The sequence below is a fragment of the Papaver somniferum genome, chromosome 4, assembly GCF_003573695.1.
Source record: "Papaver somniferum cultivar HN1 chromosome 4, ASM357369v1, whole genome shotgun sequence".
Lineage (NCBI taxonomy): Eukaryota > Viridiplantae > Streptophyta > Magnoliopsida > Ranunculales > Papaveraceae > Papaver > Papaver somniferum.
Window position 1 is genome coordinate 44598179 of NC_039361.1, and position 23602 is coordinate 44621780.

General features: G+C 36.5%; 2 protein-coding genes and 2 pseudogenes across 2 annotated transcripts; all 4 read left to right on the forward strand.

The window, feature by feature from the left end:
- The first annotated feature begins 4905 nt into the window (after positions 1 to 4905).
- On the forward strand, positions 4906 to 9445 carry LOC113275328 (annotated as a pseudogene).
- Positions 9446 to 10390: 945 nt separating this feature from the next.
- On the forward strand, positions 10391 to 16721 carry LOC113275326 (DNA-directed RNA polymerase subunit alpha-like; the record flags this gene model as incomplete). Its single annotated transcript, XM_026524808.1, has 3 exons — positions 10391 to 11056; positions 15906 to 15970; positions 16054 to 16721. Coding segments are annotated over exons 1-3 (1077 nt in total), but the record flags the coding sequence as incomplete, so codon positions are not given.
- On the forward strand, positions 11656 to 14295 carry LOC113275327 (annotated as a pseudogene).
- Positions 16722 to 21648: 4927 nt separating the features above from the next.
- LOC113275329 (SEC14 cytosolic factor-like) lies at positions 21649 to 23560 on the forward strand. The gene is made up of 6 exons (XM_026524809.1): positions 21649 to 21877; positions 21964 to 22228; positions 22534 to 22570; positions 22722 to 22842; positions 23119 to 23229; positions 23347 to 23560. Exons 1-6 carry the CDS (start codon positions 21806 to 21808, stop codon positions 23494 to 23496), a joined length of 756 nt encoding a protein of 251 aa, XP_026380594.1. The 5' UTR covers positions 21649 to 21805; the 3' UTR covers positions 23497 to 23560.
- Positions 23561 to 23602: the final 42 nt, after the last annotated feature.

The window sequence follows — 23602 nt, forward strand, 5'->3', positions numbered from 1 at the left end:
TCAGCAAATATATCCCTCGCATGGTTGTGGCGGAATTTGATACCAACATCATTAGCGCAATGTAAAGCATGATCTCCGAAAATATCCATCTTTTTGTTGCAACTTGAGCATGTACTATCCTCCCTGAAAAGAGGTATGCCCAATCTATAACTTAACAGGACCTAAATTGCCGAGGTCCTAGACTTTGATTTAAACCACTGATGGGGATCACCTTAAGAAAATCCAAAGCATGCGCCACCCTGTTACTTTGCCATAGAACAGAATCTCGACTGGACATTGAGAAGTGTGACGGAATATTCTTCTTAACAACATCAAAATATAACACTGCCAGAGAACGCATTGAATGGGGGGAAATATTATATAGGTTGACAGTAGAAGATGGCAATCCACATACTTCTAGGAAATTATTCAAAGCTTGCTGGAAACACTTGCTAGACACATCTGTGGAGGAAACATTAAGCATGGTCTCTTGTAAACCCCTAGTCTGAAAACAGGATGCGATATAACAAAAATGGCTAGTATCTTTCATAGTGTAAACACCGAGACCGCCATCTTTCATCGGCAAGGTGGAAAGACGTTGTTGTAGGGGTCTGAAGCCTGCGCTATCTCCTGTAACAATGTGTCTCAAAAATAGAAACAAACGTTGATAAAAAAGGGATTTAGCTTGAAGCAAAGCTAGGGGGTTGGCGGTCCTCATAGAAAAATATAATCTTGACACCCCGGAGCAGCTGCGTAACAGTAGAAGCTCGCTTTGAGGATCTTGAAGTTTCGTCACAGTGTCCATTAGATAAATTGTTTTGTCTACTCTAGATTGAATTAAATCGTTGCAGAACTGAAGATATAAACTAACTAGCACGCCCAGCAGTTTGACCCCTCTAGAGGGCCTAACGATGTCCGAGGGAAACACATTATCAACCAAACTCCTAGGGTCAACAACAAGCCATAAAATCTCAGTTTTCTTGATGTTAAGATGAAGTCCTCTGCTGCCACCTTCTGACTGAATAATGCTTAATGCCTTCGACACTTCCAGCGTATCCCCTACCAAAGTGCCATCATCCAAATATCATGCTTGCAGGTCAAGCTTGCATTCTGAAGAAATCATACATATCAGCGTATGCAACGCTGGTGCAAATAATAAGGGGCCTAAAGGGTCACCTTGCTGAACCCGCACGACCGAAGATAAAGTGAATTCGTTGTAGCAAAGTCTTGCGGGCTGAGCATAACAAAACTCTACCCACCTCGCAATACTGGGGCATTTGATCCGCACTTCCTTGATCAGAGTGGTCATGTCCACTAAATTAAATTAATGCATTGGTGAAATCAACCAACATCATGGTCATATTTCCTGCCTCCCTTTCAACTCAAGTGACCTATTGGCCGAATGTAGAATGGCTTCTCCTCCGCATAATGGATTTATTTCGATTGTTAATACGATATATAAGGACCGCTACTACAAGCAGTACTACACCTTTGATCGTGAAATATCGATTGCTTGTTGAACCATGTGAATCGCGTGAAAGGAGGATACTCCAAATTCGGGGGTCAAAGAGTTTCATAAAACGTTCTTGGTGGAAAAAAATGTGAGTGAAAGATCCCACTGAATCGAATTTGGTCCATGAATCTAAGAAATAGTGAGAATTCTTGATCTCTCTCAATATCTCTCTCAATTCGAAGATCCAGGATTTGAATTGATGTCGTTTCATTGATTCCTCCTAAAAATTTCATTTCAATTGGAATTTGGTTATTTACGATGTACGATGATCCCTGTTAAGCATCCATGGCTGAATGGTTAAAGCGCCCAACTCATAATTGGAAAATTCGTAGGTTCAATTCCTTCTGGATACATGCCAATGGTAACGTTCAATAAGTCTATTGGAATTGGCTCTGTATCAATGTAATCTCATCATCCATACATAACGAATTGGTATGGTATATTTATACCATAACATATGAACAGTAAGAACTAGAATTCTTATCAATACTGGAACTCATAGGGAAGAAAATGGATTTATGGATGGAATCAAATATGTAGTATTTACAGACAAAAGTATTCGGTTATTGGGGAACAATCAATATACTTCTAATATCGAATCAGGATCAACTAGGACAGAAATAAAGCATTGGGTCGAACTCTTCTTTGGTGTCAAGGTAATAGCTATGAATAGTCATCGATTCCCGGGAAAGGGTAGAAGAATGGGACCTATGGGACATACAATGCATTACAAACGTATGATCATTACGCTTCAACCGGTTATTCTATTCCACCTCTTAGAAAGATAAGAAATTAAAAAAAATACTTAGTAACACGGCGATACATTTATACAAACTTCTACTCTGAGCACACGCAATGGGGCCGTAGACAGTCAAGTGAAATCCAATTCACGAAATAATTTGATCTCTGGACAGCAGCGTCATTGTGGTAAAGGTCGTAATGCCAGAGGCATCATTACCGCAAGGCATAGAGGGGGAGGTCATAAGCGTCTATACCGTAAAATAGATTTTCGACGAAATGAAAAAGACATATCTGGTAGAATCGTAACCATAGAATACGACCCCAACCGAAATGCATACATTTGTCTCATACACTATAGGGATGGTGAGAAGAGATATATTTTACATCCCAGAGGGGCTATAATTGGAGATACCATTGTTTCTGGTACAAAAGTTCCTATCTCAATGGGAAATTCCCTACCTTTGAGTGAGGTTTGAACCATTGATTTACGTAACTGGAAGTAACCAATTAGGTTTACGACGAAACCTAGAAATCAATCACTGATCCAATTTGAGTACCTCTACGGGATAGACCTCAACAGAACACTGAAGAGTAACGGCAACAAGTGATTGAGTTCAGTAGTTCCTCATATAAAATTATTGACTCTAGAGATATGGTAATATGGAGAAGACAAAATTGTTTGAAGCACCGACAGAACCGGAAGCGCCCCTTGTTTCAAAGAGAGGAGGACGGGTTATTTACATTTCATTTGATGGTCAGAGGCGAATTGAAAGCTAAGTAGTGGTAATTCTACCCCCGGGGAAAAATAGAGATGTCTCCTACGTTACCCGTAATATGTGGAAGTATCGACGTAATTTCATATAGTCATTCGGTCTGAATGCTACATGAAGAACATAAGCCAGATGATGGAACGGGGAGACCTAGGATGTAGAAGATCATAACATGAGTGATTCGGCAGATTTGGATTCCTATATATCCACTCATGTGGTACTTCATCATACGATTCATATAAGATCCATCTGTCTAGATATCATTATATACATCCAGAAAGCCGTATGCTTTGGAAGAAGCTTGTACAGTTTGGGAAGGGGTTTTGATTGATCGAAAAGAAGAATCTACTTCAACCGATATTCCCTTAGGCACGGCCATACATAACATAGAAATCACACTTAGAAACGGTGGACAATTAGATAGAGCAGCAGGTGCTGTAGCGAAACTGATTGCAAAAGAGGGTAAATCGGCCACATTAAAATTACCGTCTGGGGAGGTCCGTTTGATATCCAAAAACTGCTCAGCAACAGTCGGGCAAGTGGGTAATGTTGGGGTGAACCAGAAAAGTTTGGGTAGAGCCGGATCTAAGCGTTGGCTAGGTAAGCGTCCTGTAGTAAGAGGGGTAGTTATGAACCATGTAGACCATCCCCATGGGGGTGGTGAAGGAAGGGCCCCAATTGGTAGAAAACAACCCACAACCCCTTGGGGTTATCCTGCGCTTGGAAGAAGAAGTAGAAAAAGGAATAAATATAATGATAGTTTGATTCTTCATCGACGTACTAAATAGGAGAGAAAATCGAGAATATGTTTCTTCGTCTTTACAAAAGAAAAAAAGATAGGAGTAATTAGCTGTGACACGTTCACTAAAATAAATCCTTTTGTTGCTAATCATTTATTAGGAAAAATTGAAAAGCTCAACATAAGAGGAGAAAAAGAAATAATAGTAACTTGGTCCCGGGCATCTACCATTATCCCCACAATGATCGGCCATACAATTGCTATTCATAATGGAAAAGACCATCTGCCTATTTATATAACAGATCGTATGGTGGGTCACAAATTGGGAGAATTTGCACCTACTCTAAATTTCCGGGGACATGCGAGAAGTAATAATAAATCTCTTCGTTAATGTTAATAATAATAAAGTGAATATGGGTGCTCGTCGTTCATTGGTGGGAGGTTAACCTTATGATAAAGAGGGACCCAAATGTGTAAGTATCCGCTTTAGGTCAACATGTATGTATGTCTGCTCACAAAGCACGAAGCGTGATCGATCAAATTCGTGGGCGTTCCTACGAGGAAACACTTATGATACTAGAAATCATGCCTTATCGAGCATGTTATCCCATTTTTAAATTGGTTTATTCGGCAACAGCAAATGCTAGTCACAATATGGGTTTCAAGGAAACAGATTTAATCATTAGTCAAGCCGAAGTCAACGAGGGTACTACCGTGAAAAAGTTAAAGCCTCGAGCTCGAGGACGTAGTTATCCGATCAAAAGACCCACCTGTCATATAACTATTGTATTGAAAGATATATCTAAAGATCAAGACTATTTCATATGGTTAAGAAAAACTGGATATGTATATATAGATAAATATACGGATGTTAGAGAGAGGTATCTATGTATGGTAGAGCACGAAAGACTAAAATGGGATAATGAAGAGCGAGGGTGTATGGGACAAAAAATAAATCCACTTGGTTTTAGACTTGGTACAACCCAAAAGCACCATTCCCTTTGGTTTGCACAACCAAAAAGTTATTCTGAGGGTCTACAGGAAGATCAAAAAATACGGAATTGTATCAAGAATTATGTACAAAAAAATATGAGAATATCTTCGGGTGTAGAGGGAATTGCGCGTATAGAGATTAAAAAAAAATTGACCTGGTCCAAGTCACAATCTATATGGGATTTCCAAAATGGTTAATAGAGGGTAAACCGAGAGGAATTGAAGAATTACAGATCAATGTACAAAAAGGTTTTAATTCTGTGAAGCGAAAACTCAACATTGCTATTACACGAATTGCAAAACCCTATGGAGACCCTAATATTCTTGCGGAATTTATAGCTGGACAGTTAAAAAATAGAGTTTCATTTCGAAAGGCAATGAAAAAAGCTATTGAATTAACTGAGCAAGCAGATACAAAGGAATTCAAGTACAAATTGCAGGACGTATTGACGGAAAAGAAATAGCACGTGTCGAATGGATCAGAGAAGGTAGGGTTCCCCTACAAACCATTCGAGCTAAAATTGATTATTGTTCGTATACAGTTCGGACTATTTATGGGGTATTAGGCATAAAAATTTGGATATTTGCAGACGAGAAATAATCAAAGATTTCTTCTTTGACTTTTCTATCTAGCACAGGACCAAAAAAAACAAAACCTTTCATTATTTTTTCCTTTAATCTAAAATGATCAATTTCAAATCTTTTAATTGTATAGGGTTAAATAAAAATTAGATTGACCCTTTGGTATAATTTCTATGCTTAGTGTGTGACTCGTTGGTATTTTTAGTTTAGATTAGATTAAAAAAGGAAAGGACGGTCCCCTAGTCTGAACTAAGAACTATGTAACTAATAACCAGCTAATTGCTTCGTATTATCGGGATCCAAAGAAACAGTCACTATATGATCTATTGATCATATCGTTGTAGCAACTGAAATCTTTTTAATATTACATATACATAAAAGAAAAACCAATCTGATCATGGATTGTGATATGAAATAAAAAAAGGATGTGGATAAATGGAAGGGGGAGAGAAAGAGAGAAGGAGAATATCAACGATATATGATTCCAATATGTATGGTCTATGAATAATCTCATACAAAGGCAGTGTAATAAAGCATCAATATGGATTCGGCCATAATCATAATTAATCATTAAATGAATCCGGTTCATAGGAAAAATAAATACAAATAAAAGAGAGCTTCGAGTCAATAAAGACTGAGTAGATTGACTCAGAAACAACAAATTGAATTTGGAGTTCCGTTGCAGAGTTCAGGCCTAGCCATTAACCAAGAAGTGATGGGAACGATGGAACCTATGACTGCAGAAGATTCCATTGAAAACGAATCCTAATGATTCATTAGGTGGGATGGCGGAAAGAACCAGGAACCTATTCATTTTTTTTCTGAGAGGTCAAGGACATACCCTACGAATTAAACAAATATTGAAAGAGTCAATATTCGCTCGCGAAGGCCTTATTGAATTGCTAAATTTTTTGGATTCAATAAAGGTCAAAATAAAGATTCGTAAAAAAATTCTACAACATGTATGTATGTCTGCTCACAAAGCACGAAGCGTGATCGATCAGATTCGTGGGCGTTCCTACGAGGAAACACTTATGATACTAGAAATCATTACTTATCGAGCATGTTATCCCATTTTTAAATTGGTTTATTCGGCAACATAAAATGCTAGTCACAATATGGGTTTCAAGGAAACAGATTTAATCATTAGTCAAGCCGAAGTCAACGAGGGTACTACCGTGAAAAAGTTAAAGCCTCGAGCTCAAGGACGTAGTTATCCGATCAAAAGACCCACCTGTCATATAACTATTGTATTGAAAGATATATCTAAAGATCAAGACTATTTCATATGGTTAAGAAAAACTGGATATGTATATATAGATAAATATACGGATGTTAGAGAGAGGTATCTATGTATGGTAGAGCACGAAAGACTAAAATGGGATAATGAAGAGCGAGGGTGTATGGGACAAAAAATAAATCCACTTGGTTTTAGACTTGGTACAACCCAAAAGCACCATTCCCTTTGGTTTGCACAACCAAAAAGTTATTCTGAGGGTCTACAGGAAGATCAAAAAATACGGGATTGTATCAAGAATTATGTACAAAAAAATATGAGAATATCTTCGGGTGTAGAGGGAATTGCGCGTATAGAGATTAAAAAAAAATTGACATGGTCCAAGTCACAATCTATATGGGATTTCCAAAATGGTTAATAGAGGGTAAACCGAGAGGAATTGAAGAATTACAGATCAATGTACAAAAAGGTTTTAATTCTGTGAAGCGAAAACTCAACATTGCTATTACACGAATTGCAAAACCCTATGGAGACCCTAATATTCTTGCGGAATTTATAGCTGGACAATTAAAAAATAGAGTTTCATTTCGAAAGGAAATGAAGAAAGCTATTGAATTAACTGAGCAAGCAAATACAAAGGAATTCAAGTACAAATTGCAGGACGTATTGACGGAAAAGAAATAGCACGTGTCGAATGGATCAGAGAAGGTAGGGTTCCCCTACAAACCATTCGAGCTAAAATTGATTATTGTTCGTATACAGTTCGGACTATTTATGGAGTATTAGGCATAAAAATTTGGATATTTGCAGACGAGAAATAATCAAAGATTTCTTCTTTGACTTTTCTATCTAGCACATGACCAAAAAAAACAAAACCTTTCATTATTTTTTCCTTTAATCTAAAATGATCAATTTCAAATCTTTTAATTGTATAGGGTTAAATAAAAATTAGATTGACCCTTTGGTATCATTTCTATGCTTAGTGTGTGACTCGTTGGTATTTTTAGTTTAGATTAGATTAAAAAAGGAAAGGACGGTCCCCTAGTCTGAACTAAGAACTATGTAACTAATAACCAGCTCATTGCTTCGTATTATCGGGATCCAAAGAAACAGTCACTATACGATCTATTGATCATATCGTTGTAGCAACTGAAATCTTTTTAATATTACATATACATAAAAGAAAAACCAATCTGATCATGGATTGTGATATGAAATAAAAAAAGGATGTGGATAAATGGAAGGGGGAGAGAAAGAGAGAAGGAGAATATCAACGATATATGATTCCAATATGTATGGTCTATGAATAATCTCATACAAAGGCAGTGTAATAAAGCATCAATATGGATTCGGCCATAATCATAATTAATCATTAAATGAATCCGGTTCATAGGAAAAATAAATACAAATAAAAGAGAGCTTCGAGTCAATAAAGACTGAGTAGATTGACTCAGAAATAACAAATTGAATTTGGAGTTCCGTTGCAGAGTTCAGGCCTAGCCATTAACCAAGAAGTGATGGGAACGATGGAACCTATGACTGCAGAAGATTCCATTGAAAATGGATCCTAATGATTCATTAGGTGGGATGGCGGAAAGAACCAGGAACCTATTCATTTTTTTTCTGAGAGGTCAAGGACAGACCCTACGAATTAAACAGATATTGAAAGAGTCAATATTCGCCCGCGAAGGCCTTATTGAATTGCTAAGTTTTTTGGATTCAATAAAGGTCAAAATAAAGATTCGTAAAAAAATTCTATATTCTAGAGGTATATTTCCAGTTGTAGATAAAACCCAAGATATATAAATTTTTACGTGACAAATTAGATCTCAAAAAATCCTATGATTCAGTCTATTATAAATTCAATACATATTCGTAATATTATGGAATCATTTCATTCGCGAGGAGCTGGATGAGGAGAAACTCTCATGTACGGTTCTGTAGTAGAGATGGAATTGAGAATAACAAACAACCATCAACTATAACCCCAAAAAAGAACCAAATTCCGTAAACAACATAGAGGAAGAATGAAGGGAATATCCTACCGAGGCAATCATATTAGTTTCGGTAGATATGCTCTTCAGGCACTTGAAACCGCCTGGATCACATCTAGACAAATAGAAGCAGGGCGACGAGCAATGACACGATATGCGCGTCGTGGTGCAAAAATATGGGTACGTATATTTCCAGATAAACCTGTTATATTAAGACCTACGGAAACGCGTATGGGCTCGGGGAAGGGATCTCCCGAATATTGGGTATCTGTTGTTAAACCGGGTCGAATACTTTATGAAATGGGTGGAGTATCAGAAATTGTAGCCAGAGAAGCTATTTCAATCGCTGTGTCCAAAATGCCTATACGAACTCAATTCCTTATTGCAGAATAGGGATGTGCAACCAAAGGAAAGGAGTCTTTGTGATAAAAAAACAAAAAACCGCAGGCCTTTTTTTCTGGACAAAAAAATATTTCTTTCTTCTTTTGCCCTTTCTTTGCATTGAAATAAACGATAAAAAATAATGATATGATTCAACCTCAAACCCTTTTAAATGTAGCGGACAACATTGGGGCTCGAAAATTGATGTGTATTCGAATCATAGGAGCGAGTAATCGTTGATATGCTCATATTGGTGACGTTATTATTGCTGTAATCAAAGAAGCAGTGCCCAATATGCCTCTAGAAAGATCAGAGGTGATTAGAGCTGTCATTGTACGTACATGTAAAGAACTTAAACGTGACAACGGTATGATAATACGATATGATGACAGTGCCGCAGTTGTCATTGATCAAGAAGGAAATCCAAAAGGAACTCGGGTTTATGGTGCGATCGCTCGGGAATTGAGACAGTTGAATTTTACTAAAATAATCTCATTAGCTCCCGAGGTATTATAAATACTATATAGAATAAAGACTAATAGACAAGCCCGAGATATGATAGAGTAGGGTCTTGGGAATGGATTAAATTAATTTAGTAGATTATGTATCACGTATATCCCTTAACTTTATAATTAATAAAAAAAACGAGCATGTTGATTATATTAAAACTCGGAGGCACCAATAATTATAGTTCATCATGGGTAGGGACACAATTGCTGACATAATAACTTCTATACGAAATGCTGACATGGATAAAAAAAGAACGGTTCGAATAGCATCTACTAATATTACCGAAAACATTGTGAAAATATTTCTACGAGAAGGCTTTATCGAAAACGTGAGAAAACATCGAGAAAGCAACAAAAATTTCTTGGTTTTAACCCTTCGACATAGAAGGAATAGGAAAGGGCCATATAGAACTATTTTAAAACGTATCAGCCGGCCTGGTCTACGAATCTATTCCAACTCTCAACGAATTCCTAGGATTTTAGGAGGAATGGGTATTGTTATTCTTTCTACTTCTCGAGGTATAATGACAGACCGAGAAGCTCGGCTAAAAGGAATCGGAGAAGAAATTTTGTGTTATATATGGTGATCTTTGTGATATCTGAATTGAATTGGTAACTTCCTATATTGTGAAAAAAAGAAAAAGAGGAAGGACTGGTTGCCTAATATCACTCCTCCTCCATTAGTTGATACTTCAATGGGGTTACCTGAAATGAAAGAACAAAAATGGATTCATGAAGGTTTAATTACTGAATCACTTCCCAATGGCATGTTCCGGGTTCGCTTAGATAATGAAGATCTGATTCTAGGTTATGTTTCAGGAAGGATCCGACATAGTTTTATACGGATAATACCAGGAGATAAAGTCAAAATCGAAGTAAGTCGTTATGATTCAACAAGGGGACGTATAATTTATAGACTCCGCAATAAAGATTCGAATGATTAGGTGTTTTTTTTTGACATTATTTTTGTGGGGATACAACTCGAGGTTAAAAATTCCAAGAGACTTATTTTCTTCCAAGGAGTAGATTCGGAATTAAGATAAGGAATTACAAATATGAAAATAAGAGCCTCTGTTCGTAAAATTTGTGAAAAATATCGACTGATTCGCCGACGGGGACGAATTATAGTAATTTGTTCCAACCCGAGACATAAACAGAGACAAGGATAATCCTTCGAAAAAAGGACCCAATGTACAAATAAAATGAAGGATCTGTTTTAACCTGAAATGGATATATCCGTATATCTCTGACTCATATTTATGAGATGATAAAAGATGGCAAAACCTATACCAAGAGTTGGTTCACGTAGGAATGGACGTATTAGTTCACGTAAGACTGGACGTAGAATACCAAAAGGAGTTATTCATGTTCAAGCAAGTTTCAACAATACCATTGTAACGGTTACAGATGTACGGGGTCGGGTGGTTTCTTGGTCCTCCGCCGGTACTTATGGATTCAGGGGCACAAGAAGAGGGACACCGTTTGCTGCCCAAACCGCAGCAGGAAACGCTATTCGTACAGTAGTCCATCAGGGTATGCAACGAGCAGAAGTCATGATAAAAGGTCTTGGTCTCGGAAGAGATGCAGCATTACGAGCCATTCGTAGAAGTGGTATACTATTAAGTTCATACGGGATGTAACCCCTATGCCACATAATGGATGTAGACCTCCTAAAAAAAGACGTGTGTAGAAAAAAGAATCGAACTGATTTCAAGAGAAAAAAATGATTCAATAATCTGATCAAAAAAAATTACTATGCTTCGAGAGGAAGTAGCAGTATCTACTCGGACACTACAATGGAAGTGTGTTGAATCTAGAGCAGACAGTAAGCGTCAATGCTAGTCACAATATGGGTTTCAAGGAAACAGATTTAATCATTAGTCAAGCCGAAGTCAACGAGGGTACTACCGTGAAAAAGTTAAAGCCTCGAGCTCGAGGACGTAGTTATCCGATCAAAAGACCCACCTGTCATATAACTATTGTATTGAAAGATATATCTAAAGATCAAGACTATTTCATATGGTTAAGAAAAACTGGATATGTATATATAGATAAATATACGGATGTTAGAGAGAGGTATCTATGTATGGTAGAGCACGAAAGACTAAAATGGGATAATGAAGAGCGAGGGTGTATGGGACAAAAAATAAATCCACTTGGTTTTAGACTTGGTACAACCCAAAAGCACCATTCCCTTTGGTTTGCACAACCAAAAAGTTATTCCGAGGGTCTACAGGAAGATCAAAAAATACGGGATTGTATCAAGAATTATGTACAAAAAAATATGAGAATATCTTCGGGTGTAGAGGGAATTGCGCGTATAGAGATTAAAAAAAAATTGACCTGGTCCAAGTCATAATCTATATGGGATTTCCAAAATGGTTAATAGAGGGTAAACCGAGAGGAATTGAAGAATTACAGATCAATGTACAAAAAGGTTTTAATTCTGTGAAGCGAAAACTCAACATTGCTATTACACGAATTGCAAAACCCTATGGAGACCCTAATATTCTTGCGGAATTTATAGCTGGACAATTAAAAAATAGAGTTTCATTTCGAAAGGCAATGAAAAAAGCTATTGAATTAACTGAGCAAGCAGATACAAAGGAATTCAAGTACAAATTGCAGGACGTATTGAAGGAAAAGAAATAGCACGTGTCGAATGGATCAGAGAAGGTAGGGTTCCCCTACAAACCATTCGAGCTAAAATTGATTATTGTTCGTATACAGTTCGGACTATTTATGGGGTATTAGGCATAAAAATTTGGATATTTGCAGACGAGAAATAATCAAAGATTTCTTCTTTGACTTTTCTATCTAGCACATGACCAAAAAAAAAAAAACCTTTCATTATTTTTTCCTTTAATCTAAAATGATCAATTTCAAATCTTTTAATTGTATAGGGTTAAATAAAAATTAGATTGACCCTTTGGTATAATTTCTATGCTTAGTGTGTGACTCGTTGGTATTTTTAGTTTAGATTAGATTAAAAAAGGAAAGGACGGTCCCCTAGTCTGAACTAAGAACTATGTAACTAATAACCAGCTCATTGCTTCGTATTATCGGGATCCAAAAAAACAGTCATTATACGATCTATTGATCATATCGTTGTAGCAACTGAAATCTTTTTAATATTACATATACATAAAAGAAAAACCAATCTGATCATGGATTGTGATATGAAATAAAAAAAGGATGTGGATAAATGGAAGGGGGAGAGAAAGAGAGAAGGAGAATATCAACGATATATGATTCCAATATGTATGGTCTATGAATAATCTCATACAAAGGCAGTGTAATAAAGCATCAATATGGATTCGGCCATAATCATAATTAATCATTAAATGAATCCGGTTCATAGGAAAAATAAATACAAATAAAAGAGAGCTTCGAGTCAATAAAGACTGAGTAGATTGACTCAGAAACAACAAATTGAATTTGGAGTTCCGTTGCAGAGTTCAGGCCTAGCCATTAACCAAGAAGTGATGGGAACGATGGAACCTATGACTGCAGAAGATTCCATTGAAAACGGATCCTAATGATTCATTAGGTGGGATGGCGGAAAGAACCAGGAACCTATTCATTTTTTTTCTGAGAGGTCAAGGACAGACCCTACGAATTAAACAGATATTGAAAGAGTCAATATTCGCCCGCGAAGGCCTTATTGAATTGCTAAGTTTTCTGGATTCAATAAAGGTCAAAATAAAGATTCGTAAAAAAATTCTATATTCTAGAGGTATATTTCCAGTTGTAGATAAAACCCAAGATATATAAATTTTTACGTGACAAATTAGACCTCAAAAAATCCTATGATTCAGTCTATTATAAATTCAATACATATTCGTAATATTATGGAATCATTTCATTCGAGAGGAGCTGGATGAGGAGAAACTCTCATGTCCGGTTCTGTAGTAGAGATGGAATTAAGAATAACAAACAACCATCAACTATAACCCCAAAAGAACCAAATTCCGTAAACAACATAGAGGAAGAATGAAGGGAATATCCTACCGAGGCAATCATATTAGTTTCGGTAGATATGCTCTTCAGGCACTTGAACCCGCCTGGATCACATCTAGACAAATAGAAGCAGGGCGACAAGCAATGACACGATATGCGCGTCGTGGTGCAAAAATATGGGTACGTATATTTCCAGACAAACCTGTTATATTAAGACCTACGGAAACGCGTATGGGCTCGGGGAAGGGATCTCCCGAATATTGGGTATCTGTCGTTAAACCGGGTCGAATACTTTATGAAATGGGTGGAGTATCAGAAATTGTAGCCAGAGAAGCTATTTCAATCGCTGTGTCCAAAATGCCTATACGAACTCAATTCCTTATTGCAGAATAGGGATGTCCAACCAAAGGAAAGGAGACTTTGTGATAAAAAAACAAAAAACAGCAGGCCTTTTTTTCTGGACAAAAAAATATTTCTTTCTTCTTTTTCCCTTTCTTTGCATTGAAATAAACGATAAAAAATAATGATATGATTCAACCTCAAACCCTTTTAAATGTAGCGGACAACAGTGGGGATCGAAAATTGATGTGTATTCGAATCATAGGAGCGAGTAATCGTCGATATGCTCATATTGGTGACGTTATTATTGCTGTAATCAAAGAAGCAGTGCCCAATATGCCTCTAGAAAGATCAGAGGTGATTAGAGCTGTCATTGTACGTACATATAAAGAACTTAAACGTGACAACGGTATGATAATACGATATGATGACAATGCCGCAGTTGTCATTGATCAAGAAGGAAATCCAAAAGGAACTCGGGTTTATGGTGCGATCGCTCGGGAATTGAGACAGTTGAATTTTACTAAAATAATCTCATTATCTCCCGAGGTATTATAAATACTATATAGAATAAAGACTAATAGACAAGCCCGAGATATGATAGAGTAGGGTCTTGGGAATGGATTAAATTAATTTAGTAGATTATGTATCACGTATATCTCTTAACTTTATAATTAATAAAAAAAACGAGCATGTTGATTATATTAAAACTCAGAGGCACCAATAATTATAGTTTATCATGGGTAGGGACACAATTGCTGACATAATAACTTCTATACGAAATGCTGACATGGATAAAAAAAGAACGGTTCGAATAGCATCTACTAATATTACCGAAAACATTGTGAAAATACTTCTACGAAAAGGCTTTATCGAAAACGTGAGAAAACATCGAGAAAGCAACAAAAATTTCTTGGTTTTAACCCTTCGACATAGAAGGAATAGGAAAGGGCCATATAGAACTATTTTAAAACGTATCAGCCGGCCTGGTCTACGAATCTATTCCAACTCTCAACGAATTCCTAGGATTTTAGGAGGAATGGGTATTGTTATTCTTTCTACTTCTCGAGGTATAATGACAGACCGAGAAGCTCGGCTAAAAGGAATCGGAGAAGAAATTTTGTGTTATATATGGTGATCTTTGTGATATCTGAATTGAATTGGTAACTTCCTATATTGTGAAAAAAAGAAAAAGAGGAAGGACTGGTTGCCTAATATCACTCCTCCTCCATTAGTTGATACTTCAATGGGGTTACCTGAAATGAAAGAACAAAAATGGATTCATGAAGGTTTAATTACTGAATCACTTCCCAATGGCATGTTCCGGGTTCGCTTAGATAATGAAGATCTGATTCTAGGTTATGTTTCAGGAAGGATCCGACATAGTTTTATACGGATAATACCAGGAGATAAAGTCAAAATCGAAGTAAGTCGTTATGATTCAACAAGGGGACGTATAATTTATAGACTCCGCAATAAAGATTCGAATGATTAGGTGTTTTTTTTTGACATTATTTTTGTGGGGATACAACTCGAGGTTAAAAATTCCAAGAGACTTATTTTCTTCCAAGGAGTAGATTCGGAATTAAGATAAGGAATTACAAATATGAAAATAAGAGCCTCTGTTCGTAAAATTTGTGAAAAATATCGACTGATTCGCCGACGGGGACGAATTATAGTAATTTGTTCCAACCCGAGACATAAACAGAGACAAGGATAATCCTTCGAAAAAAGGACCCAATGTACAAATAAAATGAAGGATCTGTTTTAACCTGAAATGGATATATCCGTATATCTCTGACTCATATTTATGAGATGATAAAAGATGGCAAAACCTATACCAAGAGTTGGTTCACGTAGGAATGGACGTATTAGTTCACGTAAGACTGGACGTAGAATACCAAAAGGAGTTATTCATGTTCAAGCAAGTTTCAACAATACCATTGTAACGGTTACAGATGTACGGGGTCGGGTGGTTTCTTGGTCCTCCGCCGGTACTTATGGATTCAGGGGCACAAGAAGAGGGACACCGTTTGCTGCCCAAACCGCAGCAGGAAACGCTATTCGTACAGTAGTCCATCAGGGTATGCAACGAGCAGAAGTCATGATAAAAGGTCTTGGTCTCGGAAGAGATGCAGCATTACGAGCCATTCGTAGAAGTGGTATACTATTAAGTTCATACGGGATGTAACCCCTATGCCACATAATGGATGTAGACCTCCTAAAAAAAGACGTGTGTAGAAAAAAGAATCGAACTGATTTCAAGAGAAAAAAATGATTCAATAATCTGATCAAAAAAAATTACTATGCTTCGAGAGGAAGTAGCAGTATCTACTCGGACACTACAATGGAAGTGTGTTGAATCTAGAGCAGACAGTAAGCGTCTTTATTATGGCCGTTTTATTTTGTCTCCGCTTCTGAAGGGTCAAGACGATACAATAGGCATCGCGATGCAAAGGGCTTTGCTTGGAGAAATAGAAGGAACATGTATCACACGTGCAAAATCTGATAAAATACCACATGAGTATTCTACTATAGTAGGTATTGAAGAATCCGTACATGAAATTTTAATGAATTTGAAAGAAATTTTATTAAGAAGTAATCTATATGGAACTCGCGACGCATCCATTTGCGTCAGGGGTCCTGGATACGTAACTGCTCAAGACATCATCTCACCGCCTTCTGTGGAAATTGTTGATACTACACAACATATAGCTAGCTTAACGGAACCCATGGATTTGTGTATTGGACTACAAATTGAGAGAAATCGTGGATATCGTATGAAAACACCAAATAATGCACAAGATGGAAGTTTTACTATAGATGCAGTATTCATGCCTGTTCGAAATGCAAATCATAGTATTCATTCTTATGGGAATGGAAATGAAAAACAAGAAATACTTTTTCTAGATATATGGACGAATGGAAGTTTAACTCCTAAAGAAGCACTTCACGAGGCTTCCCGTAATTTGATCGATTTATTTATACCTAAGGTACCTGCTGCAATATGATGAGAGGCTATTCCTCCCGGAACAAAAGGATCAAAACCTTCTACACCCCACGCGGCATTTACAGATTGTACTTTTCCAGTCAGTCCATAAGGATCGGACACCCATATTCCAGGACCATACAAGCCTGTTACATGAAATGCGCCAAACCCAAAGCAAGCGACCCCTGAGAGGAATAAATGAATTCCAAAGATCTTGGGCAAATCCAAAGAAGGTTTTTCTGTACGTTCATCACAGAAAATTTGTAGATCCCAATATACCCAATGCCAGATAGCTGCCAAGAAGCACAAGCCAGAAAACAGAATATGTGCCCCGGCCACACCTTCGTAACACCAAATACCCGGATTCGTTATAGTCCCTCCTGTGATACTCCAACCACCCCAGGAATTCGTTATTCCTAAACGAGTCATGAAAGGTATGACGAACATACCTTGTCTCCACATTGGATCAAGAACTGGGTCAGAGGGATCAAAAACGGCTAATTCGTATAGAGCCATCGAACCAGCCCAACCAGAAACTAGAGCTGTATGCATTATATGGACAGAAAGTAACCGGCCGGGATCATTCAATACAACGGTATGAACACGATACCAAGGCAAACCCATGGAAATACCCCTTTATCAAAGAAAAATAGATACTATGTTACTTTATCGCATTGGAAAAGACTCTGCTTATGCTATGGACTTCTCCTTTTTAATGGATTATCTCGGAGAAACCTAATTATTTATAGAACAAAAGTTGTCTCGTGTACTACGGGTCTATAAAATCCTTCTTCTCACAGCAACACGCGGTCTCACTTCAACAACAGAGTGTTGTGGAGTGGTGGTGTGGTGTGTGGGATTTTATTCTCACATAAAACAAAGTCTGAGAAAAGAAACCGAAAACTCTCTTCCCGAAATCCAGTAATGGCGATTGTTGATTCTATATCCTCAGTATCAAAACCCTTACATCTAGAGTCATTATCTATAATAGATTTAAGATCATTATCACAATCAGAATTAAACTCGTTATCTCTTTGTACTTCAAACAATACTTTTGATCTTACTCGTTGTGATGACATTATCATCCCTAAAATTGATCGATCAGTCTTCAATGAAAGCGCAGGTAGTAAAAAACAAACTTATTCTCGTATCAATTTCGCCCCTCCTGAACATGAACTTGACCATCACAGCAACAATCTATTACGTATGAATGGAGATCCCAAAATGATATGGACATAGTTGTTCGTGATGGACACTCAACCTATAACTCAACCAATAACTCAAGATTCCAGAAGTAGGTTCAAAAGGTAATCCCTACCTATGAATGGAGATCCCAAAATGTAGGTTCAAATGAGGCTAAGTCACGAGTAATATGTAGAGACACAGAATCATGCTTTCGAGAATTCATCCTACGCATGATATCCTGAAGCGAGTTAAGGTTGAGTTTTTGTTTCTAAAACTCTTAATGATGTTTATATCTCTATTTAGAGTGGGGTACTTAGATACAAGAGTACTCTTGATAGACTCACCTATATGGATGTGAAAGTGTGGCCGCTTTCTATGAGGATATGGGCAGTTCTCTAGATCATTCATTAAACCGGGATTCAAGCATAGGGCCGTAATGTGCTGGCTTTAGACTTTATACTAGTATAGTTTTGTGTGTGTTAGACAATTTTCTTATCTCCTAGAGTTTAAAGACTTACGTTCACTCTATGGTTAGATTTTGAGAGAATCTAGCACTACGTAAAGGTTCAAAATCGAAAGATACATTTACATATGCACATCACTATATAAATCTTTCTCAATGTTTTAAAAAATATAAGTGGGGGATTGTTGGAAATATATATTTTTAAAACAAAATTTATTTCCATTTAATATTTTTTATTAAAGTTATTTTTGGTAATCTTAATGATACTCATAAAACAAATTTATTCATTTCATAAATTCCTTTACCGTTTCATCTTACTAGAGTAATGATTTACATTAAACCAGATTAATGTTTTCATTAAAACATTATTAAGATCCCTTGATTATAAAACAGATTTTTGGTTGGAAAACAAAAGAGAGTTTTTCTTTAATTATTTTGGATTTTTAAAGAAAAAATAAGATTTTTGAGAGAAAGGAAACTAGTGTGTGATCATCACTTGTTTTCTACAAGTTTGATTTTGAGCAAGAATAGAAGTGTACAAGTATCACATACTCTCAAAATGCAAGAGTGATTGTGAAAGATATTTACTCGGCTGTTTTATCCTGGGGACGACGCGACATGGAAGAAATTCTTGCACAATCTTGGGTAGAGCCGCGAAACGTCTTAAAGAGAGCGACCTGGTCGTGACTCAGCCATAATATTTTTTATTTGTTTGGTTTATGATTGTTTTGCAGGCTATTTTCAGCAATTGTTCCAACAATATCCACTCTTGGAAAATATCTAGTAATCTGGATTATCTCCTAAACAATTAGATTTTATATTGATGCAGATGAGGCAGCTATAGCGTATCTAGAGGCTAAAAACCCGAATACTGTAATTTAGCTCAATTCGAGTCTAAATTGATTGAAAGCAGTCCAATGATCAAGACGTGATTTTAGTCAAATTCTATCGTTTAGGGTTTCAAAAGGTGATTTTTGCCATTTTATGAAAGTTTTTGTTTCCTTAATAACTTCTTCATTAGGAGTCCGTTTGGGTCGTCGTTTGTGGCATATAGTTTTATTTTGCAAGTACTTTCATTATTTTATATAACCTAAAATTTTCCAAAAATATCCAATTACGGTTTGATCAGTTTTTGAGTTCATTTCATCCTTTCTTATTGCAAAAATTAGGATTTTTTCCCAAATCTATTTTTTCGAAGAAAATATTATATTAAAAGGAAAAAAGAAAAAAACTTTACACAAGGTAAAGAAAAACAAAAGAAAACAAAGAATCCATTACATTTTACATATGCATCAGATTCTCCCAATGGCTCTAAATAAGATTAGAGTCAACAAATCTAAAGGTATTTGAGTCACAAGACCACAAAACAACCTGATAGTTAACCTGATCTATGAGTTCAGTTACAGTTTTTAAGAGTGCAAAGTTATTATTCTAGACAGTTGATTTGATTAACAAAATTATTTTATTAAACTTGTACAAATTTAATTCTTATTTTTATTTATAACTGAAGAACCGAGATTTAAACAAATTATCGCTTTTTTTTTTTTAATATATCCGCTGAACTATATATGGCGTCGATGCTTAGAGCAAAGGCTATGGGTAGTCTCCAAATAGAGACTAACTCTTTCATATGAAAGACTACTCGTCCATATGAACGAGTGAAGCTACTATGGGCAAATAAAAAAGAAAAAACACAACATGGGAGACAGTCTCCCGTTTAGTAAAAAAAAAATTGGATTTTGGACCAGACGGGGGACTGTCCCCCGTCCAAAAAAATAAAAATAAAAATTCTTCTTAGAAGAGGGACAATCCCCCGTCAAACAAAAAAACCTACAAAAAAGGCTGCATACACGAGGGATAGTCCCCCGTCAAAAAAAAAAAACGAAAAAAAAAAGTTTTTAACGGGGGACTGTCCCCCATTTTGTACTAAAAGTTTCTTTTTCCTGACAGGGGATAGTCCCCCGTCTAGTGTGAAACTCCCAACTACTCGTTCGCCTGAACGAGTGTGTGGAAGGATTTGGAGGAAAAGTGGGTTGAAACCTACCCATATGAGAGCCTAATTTGCTCAAATTGGTAGTGCACTCTTTCATTTGAAAGGATGACACTACCCATAACCCTTGCTCTTATAGGCATCACTAGATAAAGATAACATTAAATAGAAATTACCCAATTATTTGGAATATTTCCTGAGCGGGTACGAGATGTGATATCATTGCTTATAAGTTCGCCAATATATAATGAATTTTCGAAAAGGATATAATCATCGATTTTGGTGTAGAAATCTTCATGTGGTGGAGAAATGCACGTCGTGTACATCTGATAGCATATCTCTATGATTCTATCTGGTAATAGATGCTCAACGCTCATGATATAAATGTGATGGAGATTGTGTTGTAGATAAGTACGCGAGGTTGGGCGTGTAACATGTGTTTGTCCCTTTTCACCTGTTTCTGCAATGCATTCCACCTCTTTGATCGACTGTAAAAAGCTCCGTCATGTCAAGGCTGCGACAGAACATCGAAAATCAACTATTTAGGGAAGTATGAATGCTATCTAACCGATCTGTTTGACAGTGGATTTTTTTCTTTTTGTTCTCATTTTGTGCAAGTACTTTTTGCAGGTAAACAGCTTGCTACCCACCACGTCCATTCATTGATATAGAGCACTGCAGGAAAGAATTTGTTCTTTTTCACCGCATTGTTCTTGAGCTTACGTAGTTATACAACCCCGTTACCTACCAATGCAACATGCCCATGCATGCCCATCCTTCAGCAGTTTAACTGGCAATTTGTTGTTAAGGATACGTGATGAGCATGGCAATGCTCACACGTTTTGATAACTTTAGCTTCAAGTCCAAGTATTTCTCTATTTAGACTCTCGTTGTTTAGTACTCCCTCTGTCTCCAATGTAAAGGCGGAGAAGTAAAATTCTTTAGTCCCTATAGATAAGCTTAAAAACAATTCCAATATGATTTCTTCCATATTTATCCTTATTAAAGAGCATGATGTTAACAAACTTAGTTAATGCTTTTAGTAATTCCCAAGAACAATTCCACTTTTCAATATTTTAGTGGGATATAAACTCTTAATAAATTGAAATTTTTCATATTTCCTAGACAAATGTATTGGAATTAATGAGGATAAATCAGGGAACATTAGAAAAATTTATAAAAACCAAAATTTTTCTAACAGAATTCCACTGTTCCGCCTTATATATATATATATATATATATAGGAGACGGAGGGAGTATGTCTTTGTACAAGGTTGTTAACTTTGGAAACTCCTGTAACAGTTTGCTTATATAAATATATGGATCTTGGTATAATTCTACCCCACCCGCTTTTATATTTCAACCACCTACTCTCCCCTCCTATCTGTATAAATTGAAGTGATTCTTGAAATCCTCGATATCATTCTACAACTAATCAAACATGGACCAAAAACATGAAATGGCAGTAAGCAAGATGCGGGAACTAGTGGAGACCCAAGGAATTCCAACTCAGGTAACTTTAGCAAACAAACTAAACAATTTTCTTGCAAACAGATATACTATATTGTCCTTGATGTATTGCATTTTCGTTTATTTCAGAAGTGTTTGGATCAAACCTTTTTAAGATTTCTGAAAGCAAAATCAATGAACCCAGAAAAGGCTGCAAAGATGTTTGTTGAACGGGAAAAATGGAGGGAAGAATTCGTTCCATTAGGTTTCATACCTGAGAGCGAAATAGCAGATCAATTGGGTGATAAAAAGATTTACTTACAAGGACTGACTAAAATCGGACAACATCCATTTCTGATCTGTATAAGTAGCAGACACTTCACTTCAGCATCCAAAGATCCACTTCAATTTAAGAGTAAGATATTTGTCACACTTTACCAAATAATCAAAATATCAATTTTACAATGTCAGCGTATTTGACAATACCAAGAAATCCTTGAGAAACATAGTAAAATGCCACTCATTACACAGTAGTCTATTTTTGACTTTTTTTAGGTCCTGTCTTGAGTTTCTTATTCTAAAACGCCACTCATTACGCAGGACAGATAGACTTTCAGAAGTATAGATCTACGCTCGATTTCTCTCTTTCAAGATTTGAGAAATCTAGAATTTTTGATCCTCTAGTTTACTTTGGTTTCATTGTGTTTTTTCATTTTGCAGAGTTCATAGTCTATCTATTTGACAAAGCAATAGCCAGGTACATTATGTGCAATTTTTTTGATCTTTTGTATCACTGAAAGTGTTTCTGCTAAAAAGATTCGTTTTCCATATACCTCCAATAAAATGGTTAAGTTGTTGAGAGTCGGACAATATCGAAAAGGCTAATCTTTTCCTTGGTTTATATTTAGTTCTTTCAATGAGGGAAAAGAAATAGGGAATGAAAAGATAATGGCAGCCGTGGATTTAAAAAGTTTCCCTTATAAGAGTATTGACGCCCGTGGTTTCACTATTACCTTCAACCTTCTGAAGGTATGTAACTTCTAAAATTATTTTTCACGGTAATTCGGATTTTATTTTGTACACTACTACTTTACAACCGAGCTTCATAGTTACAACACCATGACCATAAATTGCAACACTCAAGTAGATGGGTCATATATCAACTGAGAATGTAAATTTGGCAGACAAGTTCCATTGCTGATATCACCCAGAGCAACAGACCGTTTAAGTGCTCTATCAAAAGAATTGACCTCGATCAATTCAAAGTGGATACAGTCCTCACATTTATCATTTTTACTGATGCAGGCTTACTATCCCGGGAGACTAGGAAAAATGTATATGTTAAATGCCCCGGGGTTCTTTGTTAGTTTCTGGAGGATGTTTTCTGTCTTTCTAGATAAAGATATCCAAGAAAGAGTAAGTGTTCGTCTTTCTAACTTCCAGTAATTCTATGGATATGCCAATATTTTTCTTTTTGTAGAAATGATCATCATGTCTTTGTTAAGTTACTGTGTGTATGTTGTGCATATGCAGATCATATTTGTGAGCAGTGAGAAAGAGAAAGAGAGTTTTATTAAGGAAATTGGTGGGGAGATACTACCAGAAGAAAATGGTGGCCAATCAAAGCTCATCGCTGTTCAAGATGTCATTATTCATTCCCAGATCAACGATCCCATGAGTTAAATATTAATGTATCTTGAAAGTCTATACGTGCTTCAATGTTCAATATTACTATCAGATAACCTAATTGTGCGGTTGTCAATCAAGGGAATCCTTGGAATGCATGCAT